The following is an 8878-nucleotide window of genomic DNA, read 5'->3' as shown; positions in this document are numbered from 1 at the left end:
ACGCAGTGTACGGGAGCGGAGTGCTACGTCGTTGTAGTACCTTGAGTGCATCAGCCGAGATGCGGCCCCTCGAGAAATTTCTACAGGCGGCCTGAGAGTCGGTGAAAATGACTGCTGCGTCTGTGCATGTGGTGGTGGCGAGAGCGATTGCCGCTTCTTCCGCCGTTTCGGGGTTGCGTGCCTTGACGGTTGCCGATGCTAACTCGCGGCCTCGGGAGTCTACGACGCTGAGAGCGTATGCGTTTCGATGCGGATACTTGGCCGCGTCGGTGTAGCGGGCGTCTGGGTCTTGCTTGAATCTTCGTTTGATGGCGTTGGCTCTAGCTTGCCTTCTACTCTTGTGGTATATGGGATGCATGTTGCGCGGGATGGGTGCAATGCAGAGCGACTCTCGAACGTCCGATGGAATTCGTTCTTTCTTGTCCGTGTCTGCGACGTACGTCTCACTGTAGTTCAGGTGTCGAAGTACTGATCTCCCGGTGGGTGTAAGCTTGAGTCGTTCCAGTTGGCTGTTCTTGTGCGCTTCAGCGAGCTCTTGCCACGTGTTGTGGACGCCCATCTTAAGGAGACGTGTAGTAGAAGCCATGGCGGGGAGTCCCAGGGCGACTTTGATTGCCTTCCTTATCATGATGTTGATCTTTTCGATCTCTGCGTTCTTTAAAGCCAGGTACGGCATGCCGTATGTGATGCGGCTGGTGAGCAGTGCTTGTATTATTCTGAGCGTGTCTTGCTCCTTGAGGCCGCTTCTTTGGCTTGAGATCCTCTTGACGAGGTGCGTGAGCTGCGAAAGGGTGCGTTGTAGTCTTGGTAGGCTGGCCGCTCCGGATCCGTCCTTATGAATAAGGAATCCCAGTATTCGTAGCGTATCGACTTTCGGGATTGGCGTCCCATTGAGGGTGACGCAGGGGTCGGGCTCTTCGTAGCTGGGTGGCCTGCCTCTCGTTCTTGCTTTCAGGACGAGATGCTCAGATTTCTCGGGGGCGCAGCGGAGGCCACAGTTTTGGAGATAGCTTTCGATGGTGTTTACGGCTTCTTGTAAGGCGGTTTCTTGCCTTCCAATGTTCTCAGCTCTGGTCCAGAGCGTGATGTCATCAGCGTACATCGCGTGATGCAGATCTGGTATGGTCTCGAGGAGTTTGGGTAACTTGATCATAGCCACGTTGAAGAGTAGCGGTGAGATGACCGACCCTTGCGGGGTGCCTCTGTTTGGAAGTTGGAAGCTTTCGCTGCGGATGTTACAGATCCCGACGGTTGCCGTGCGGTCTGTCAGAAAGTTTCTGACGTACGCGTAGGTCCTAGTGCCGCAGCCGGTGCCTTCGAGGTTGTGGAGGATCGCGTCGTGACTGACGTTATCAAAGGCTCCCTTGACGTCTACTGCCAGTATGCAGTACTTGCTTCGATTGTTAAGGTGATCGAGGAGGCCTTCTTTCAGTTGTAAGAGTACGTCCTGTGTTGAAAGGTGCTGCCTGAAGCCGAACATGGTGTCTGGTAGGTGGCCGTTATCTTCGAGGTACTGGGTAATGCGGTCGTGCACCATATGTTCGAAGAGCTTTCCCACGCACGAGGTGAGGGAGATCGGGCGTAGGTTCTCCAAGCTGAGAGGCTTGTTGGGCTTGGGTATCATAGTGATCTCCGAGTGCTTCCATACAGCAGGCAGTTCTCCTTTCTCCCAGCACTCGTTGTAGTACCGGAGGAGAGCCGCAGTGGCCTGCTGCGGTAGGTTGCGTAAATGCTTGTTTGCAATCCGGTCTTTGCCGGGGCTGGTATTTCTAGTCAGCTTGGCTAGGGCTACGTGGAGTTCTGCCTGCGTGAAGGGTCGGTCGAGTTCTAGATTCGGTTTTCCAGCGTATACGTTGCTGCTAGTTGACGCGCGAGAAGGTACATCTGCGCAGAGCAGATTGACTGATTTTGGTTTTGATTTTGATTTTGGTTTTGATTTTGATTGATTGATTGATTGATTGGTTGATTGACTGATTTTGTGCACCTTCGCAGGAGATCCTGTTCCATCTGGTGGCGTGCGCCCTGTACCTGGCGGCAAGCATCACGCTGCTGACCAAAACGCTCGACTATCACCGCAACTTCCGCGGCGAGCAGTACGACGCCCGCGTAGCGGCAGCCGTAAGTTTGCCGTCGCCTCACGGTGCGCGCACGATGACGACTCGCAGTGAACGCGCAGGAGTCATTACTGCAGCAAACTTCGCATGCAGAGTGTTAAATGACCATTGCTAACGCCCATGCGCATATTTGCTGTGACTGTTTTTTTATTTATTGATGCGAAAGCATAAAATCCGGCGTCTGTCGTTTGGAGCAGCGAAACGGCACCTAAATTCCCATTGGCTGCGACGCCACGTCACGTGCGCGCCTTAACGAAGCAGACGGGCGAAAGGGAGAACCTGCTGCCGCGCTGGCGCGCCAGGTGTTCCTATAAGGGGAGATGGCATTGCCGCGACGCCACGTCACTCTCGCTCTCAGAAGCCTGTGTTATCCGCGCTTTCCTTGTCTGCGCAAGCTCTCGCTTGCGTTCTCACTTCGCCTTGGTAATCACTATAAAGAAATTAATGTATAAAAAACAGCATAAATTGGAAAGGAAAAACGTTGGCGGTAGTGAGTTTCCAACCTAGGACGCCACTTCAGAAGCCTAGTGTCTTACGCACTGGGCTAAACCAGCGCCTCGTAGATAGCAGGCCTGTTCACTCTGCTTTATTTGACATCATGCTACTTGGACCGAAATTTCCACTGCCAAATCCGGTGTGACGAAATCGGTTATGTCAAAATCACCGTGGCTTACTCGGGAGCGTCCCCATTAGATTATGTGGCAGTCGGGCAAGGTAACATGATGTCACGGATTGAAGTGCACCGGCCTTGCGCTATCTAGGAGGCGTTGGCCAAGCGTCTGAATGCGCTCGCTTGCCCGCGAGGAGTTCATAACTCGAAGGACCGCTCAGCGGCGTTCAATTGGACATTGATGCTTTCGCATTCTCAACTCATTATATTAATGACTTGCCTAATAATGTGTCCTCCCGTATTAGACTATTCGCCGATGATTGCGTGCTATACCGTAATATATCCAGTAATACCGATCGTGAACTCCTTCAATCTGACCTTGACAGTATTAATACTTGGTGTTCTACATGGTTAATGTCACTGAATGAATCCAAAACTAAATTAATGTCATTTACTCAACGTAGTGCCCGTATACCAACATCGTACGCTTTAAATAATGTCGAAATAGAACTTGCTACTACTTATAAATACCTGGGTATCCACTTTCAATCAGATCTTGCGTGGCATTATCATACTGACGTCATTCTTGCTGCAGCTAATCGTTCACGCGGTTTTATCAAACATTCTCTAAAAAATGCCCCTCCACATATAAGAAATCTCGCTTATGTAACACTGGTTCGTCCGAAAATTGAATACGCTTCAGCTATTTGGGAACCACTTCAAGCCTATCTTATTCAGAATATCGAATCCCTGCAAAACCGTGCTGTGCGCTTCATTTTCTCAGATTATTCGCGTCATTCGAGCATCACTGCACTAAGAGATCGCGCCGAATTGGAAAGCTTATCGCATCGTCGCCAAGCAGCCCGCCTTTCGCTTTTTCATAAACTTTATCATCATCCAATCCTTTCTGGCGATTTATTTCAAGCGCCTGCAGTCACTTTCCCTCGCCGCGATCATCAGTATAAAGTAAAACGACCCACATGTCACACTCATCGCTTTGCTAATTCGTTCATACCACGCACTATCATTGAGTGGAACCACCTACCATCGCATGTAGCTACTGAGACTAACATAGCAAAATTTCAGGAGCTGCTACGCATTGAGCGCATTGCCTAAACGGACTGCCCGACCAAATCGATTAATTTTTTTCCTGTACCAGTTCGTAGCCATTTTTCACTTGGAATATCGCATCTGTATTCTTTTTATGAGTTTTTGTGTATTTTAGCAAGCGCTCTGTATTTTCTGTATTGTAAGTTTGTGTATTCTTGTTGTCACCTTGTAGCTGACTAATATGCTATGTTTTTTTTTTCTAATTGCTGTGAATTTCCAATTATAATATATTGTGGCTTTGCATATATATTCTCTTTTGTCTTTGTTCTTGTTTTCCTATTCCACGTACCCACTGTATTTATCTCTTTTTGCTATTCACTTACCCGCTGTATATCAGACAATGTTCATGACCGCGTTTCTTTTTCTTTTTTTTTTCACTCACTATGTTATTATTCACATGTCACTGCAATATGTCCCCCTATTTAATACCCTCTTTGAGGGCCTTTAGGGGTATTTTGAATAAATAAATAAATAAGAAGTGTTTGGGTATCCTGGGATGTTATTTCAGGGATGCGTTAAATAGGGGGGGGGGGGGGGGGAGAGAGAAGGCATCATGGCCGATGCCGCTCTATGCCCACCCCTATGGGGATAGTGGAATTCGCACATCTATCACAAGTTACAATGCGGCAACGGATAGCTTGTGAACTGTTTGACATGTAAGGCTTCTTCTCTGCTCACATTTGCGCAAAGTCCGTGAGCTTTAACGGCAGTATTAGGTGCACTGCGCGACTTCTCTTGGCGCCTCTGAGGGTTCTCCTCGGATCTGCGAGCTCGCCTCCTGATCTTGGAGGAAAATAACAAGTGAGAGAAAGAAAACCCTACGAAGCTTTCGTCATGCTCATCGTTCATTAAATATATCTTTCAATCGCATTTCCTTGCCGTCTAGCCCTTCGAGAAGCTCTTTTGATTGCGTGTAGCCGGCACAATTAGGCTATTCATGTGCGTTGCCGCTCTAAGCGAGCGACCCGTTCTGACGTCGTGTCTTCTCTGCCTCGCAGGTTTTCGGCATCATGAACGGGGCCCTGTACCTGATCGGCGCCGTCCTGTCCTTCCGGATCTTCCGACAGGGCTGACCATGCTCGTCGGCTCTGGTCGTGGCCCGACTGCCACGAGCTTTTCTTGGCTTTGACGTTAAACGCACTAGCCGCTCTCTGTTCACTCATACTCATCTCGGCATCACTGTTGCAATGTATACCCGAGCGTGGCGGAGTCATTCTCCTCACCGCGTATGTTTCATGTATCGTTTGTGCTTAGAGGCCAGTTTGCGTTGCACGTGTTTGGGCTGCACCGTGTAGAGCGTATAGCGTCCATGCAGCACTCGGTGTCGTGTCCTCTTTTCGTGTTCAGTGATGAACGGGAAAGCTTCCTTGGCTTGCTTCGACTGACTGAGTCGCTCGCACACGCACGCACACAGACCATGCTGTGTTTCGGTGTTCACTGCCAGTCACAAATTTTGGTGCAGACGAGAACCGAGAAGTCATTACGAATGCATCTTTGAAAAGTCTGCTACCTGGCGATCTTCGGTTTCGCCACAGGCCTAGATGCCAGAGCATTCTTCGCTCCCTGGAGCTTAAAGAGTGCCAAAGTTGTACGCTCTGTACTAATTGCCCAATCAGGTAGACATCGTTAGAGGCTCATACACAAGTGTCAATTACATTGTTATACGCATTTCTGTAAGAGCACAAAGGGATGGAATAGCTGGTGTACTCTATCAGAAGGAAAACCCAAGTAATATAATGCCCGCTGCAGGGCAACATGCAATAAGAGAATAGACTCACACACGAACGCAGGAAAGTTTAAGATTTACTTGTCACGCAGAGGTCATCAGTACGGTCTCCGCCGGTAGGGCCTCTGCTATTTTCTGTAGCAGTCCTATTTGATTTTAGTATCGGCTTTATTGACATGCACTATGAAAAAGAAAACTCCTTAATACGCTTACGATCTCTTTGTTGCTATTTACTTTTAGTGCAAGCAAAGGGCAAAACTCCGCCAAAAAGATCGTAAAAAGACACCCTGTGTTTATGCAGATTATGTTTAGAAAAAAAGAAAAGAAAGCTGTCCACAAACTCTGGGGCAGAGTTTTCGGCCATTTTGTCCCTCAAGTTCCGATCACACCGTTTTTCAGTTACGCTCACGGCACTTCGCACTTAAGTGAAGGACAAAGCGCTCATTTCTGAAGTGTTGTGGGCCCGCCTGACAGTTAGTTTTGAAAATGCGTTCATCGGAGACAATGGCAATTACCCACCAGGAGATAACGAACGCAATTCCGGACGTTCTCGTATCTCTGGCATGCAGTGACAGCGACTCACGTGGTAACAGGGGTGTGAACGCAGCTTCTGCTGCTGCGCAAAATGCGAATGAGATCTACATTTGTTAATTCTTGTTGTTGTTGTTGTTATTCTTTTCGTCAAATGATTTTGTCTTGAAAGCCGGCTCGGCACGTGCCTAAAACTGTTCTCTTACGTTGTTCACGGAAGCAAAATATACCGCATTTCGTGCCTTCTGCCATGTGACATCCTGCAAAAGAACTTTACGGAGCACTCGTTTGGCAACTGAACTGCCTTCTCCATTCATCTCGACCACGTAAAGCTTTTTGCGCTTGTTGTTTGCGACTTTCTGTAGACAAATCATGACGCTCCAGTACTTGCCGTTGGTCAAAATCCGTCCACACGTGAAGCACTGCCTAATTGGAGGAGACATTCAATGTGCCGGTTGTAACTTTTATAGGACACGTTTATCCTGCTTGTGTTTTCTGTGCACGGCCTGTTGGTTATGTTATAGGATGTTCTGTGTCCTTAGGATCAGCCGGCGCAGTTTAGATGTGGTCGTACAGACTGAAATGAAATGATTTAAGGTATTCACGTTAGGCATTTTTGTGGTATTCAGACGCATTGTAATTGCCCGTGCAATTTCCCGCGTTTATAATGCGTCTGCCTTTTTCCCCAAGTGTGCTCTGAAAATGTTTGGGTGATGGTTTGTCGAACTTTTCAGTTTTCGCTCACTTGAGAAAAAGTTTATGTCGCTATATAAGATGCGGCGTTTGAATTTATTCTGAGAAATGAGAACGGCATGAACACTGCTGTTGGGGTCACTTTCAGCGCATAGTCTCTGTCAGCCTCAGGAGCGTAATTTATTACTGGTATTTCTGCGTCGTAGATAAAGAAAAAATGCAATTATGAGGACTCGCCCATACGTTGAATAAAATGTGTAACAGCCCACAGGAAACCAACTATAGCAGCTAGCAAGTTATTGATGCCGCGGGCGTAAAAATTAGGGAGAGAAAGAGAGAGGGAGACCACACTAGACATTGGTATGGCCGTTCTCAACATGAATGCAATATCAAAACAAATGGATATAAGACGGATTTTTTTTCGGAAAAAAAATTGTTACCCACGTTTTAAAGTCGTTTTTCGTCGCGTATGAAAACGTGAAGAACCCATTTAACGTCTTCGATGTACAAACCTCAATTTGAAGAGAGAGTAATAAATGTAGCTCATGGCGACCGCACTCTGCGTTGAAAACAAGCAGATCGACACTCTTTGGAGAAGCGAACTTGGACAATCGGAATGCGCCTATCCATAAAATTATCTCCAGAAACGTGTTCAGTACTTCGGCGGCAGTTTATTACAGCTGTGATTAAAACCGACGAACGCAGTCCCAATATTCTGCGCAATAAGCCTTTTAATGTGCTCTAGTTTTAGAAGTCGCTGTGTTGTAAGTTTTCGCCCCATCCCGCTTTTACATTTCTCCTTCCCATCGCCACCATCGTCGCGGCAGAAAAAAAAAAAAAAGCGCGCTGGCCATATATGTATTCTTCTTTTCTTTTTTTATGTAGCTAACAGTAACCGACGTATACTAGCACCCGCACACTACCGGGTGCAACCACTGTACAAGCTTTCGTCGACTTCTCATGTATCGCCGATGTGCCTAATAAACTTCGACGTGTTATCTGCCTGCCCGCTTCTTTCCTCCTCATGCTCGTGCTTTGTTTGCCGTGGGATGCGGCACTGCGTTGTGACGCCTTCCTGTTGCCGCGAATAGGCCAGGTGGCCTAAGAAGACCAGGGGTCAGTGGAGAGAGCGTCGCCCAGCTGTCCTCGACGCGAGCAGCCGACCATCACGCGCCGCCCTTGACTATAGCTGACAGTTCCTCGGCGTGCTATATCGCGCGTCGTGTCAGTCTTTCGTTCGGCATCCCTCCCCCCTCCCCCTCCAGCCGCCGTGCCTTCTCGCTTTTTCTTTGTGAACTCGAGCGATGTCAGTCACCGGTGGAGCGCGTTGTTGAACGGCGCGTAAAAGACGCCTCGTAAGCCTCTGGGCTTGATTTTTTTGGCACTTGGCAGAATAAGCTGGCAACGTTCTTTTGGCTTTGTACGCATTCACCGCGGAAGCGCAGCTTTTTAGAGAAAAGGCAGACGCGCCTCTGAGTCGCCTCTGCAGTGTAGCCACTGCTCTCACCACACGACGCTAACGCTGCCGCCGTGGCTAACGCGAAATCGGACAGTTATGGCAGATTTGCCGATGTGCCAGCGACCAAATGCTCTTCGTCTTTGGAGTAGGCAGAATGAAATGGTGAAGCCGCAGCATAATGGTCTGAAATAGCCCCGTGACTTTGGTGGTGGAGAGTGCCTTAGCTGGCTTACACGACTTGTAGTGTTGTAATTGTAACTGTAATTTTATTTGCATCAAGAAATGTGGGCATACACGGTGTCGTGCCAGGCTAGTCGGAAATGTAAAAGCCCTTACGCGTGAGGTCCTGCTCGCCAACCACCATGTAAGCGAAAAAAATTAAATTATGGGTTTTTACGTGCCAAAACCACCATCTGATTATGAGGCACGCCGTAGTGGAGGACTCCGGAAATTTGGACCACCTGGGGTTCTTTAACGTGCACCTAAATCTAAGTACACGGACCATGTAAGCGAGGTCAGATGATGATGAGAATGTGGGCAGATTGAGATGAGTGGATGGAAGAAGGGAAATGACAAGCCGGCCATTCCGTGGGCAAAGCCAGAAAGGAAGGGAGACAAGCGGGTTGGAGCAGAGG

General features: G+C 48.5%; 1 protein-coding gene across 1 annotated transcript in view; it reads left to right on the top strand.

Annotated features, from left to right (window-relative positions):
• The window catches only part of LOC125944952 (uncharacterized), a 49671-nt gene extending 41883 nt beyond the window's left edge, over nucleotides 1–7788 (top strand). Inside the window, exons 2-3 of the mRNA XM_049666426.1 lie at nucleotides 1973–2118; nucleotides 4833–7788. Coding sequence (XP_049522383.1) covers nucleotides 1973–2118; nucleotides 4833–4907 — 221 coding nt within the window. The 3' untranslated portion in view covers nucleotides 4908–7788. The remainder of the gene's footprint in view (nucleotides 1–1972; nucleotides 2119–4832) is intronic.
• Nucleotides 7789–8878: the final 1090 nt, after the last annotated feature.

The sequence above is a fragment of the Dermacentor silvarum genome, chromosome 1 (assembly GCF_013339745.2).
Source record: "Dermacentor silvarum isolate Dsil-2018 chromosome 1, BIME_Dsil_1.4, whole genome shotgun sequence".
NCBI classification, from domain to species: Eukaryota; Metazoa; Arthropoda; class Arachnida; order Ixodida; family Ixodidae; genus Dermacentor; species Dermacentor silvarum.
The sequence above is the reverse complement of the archived record's forward strand: the minus strand, read 5'-3'. Positions and strand labels throughout refer to the sequence as shown.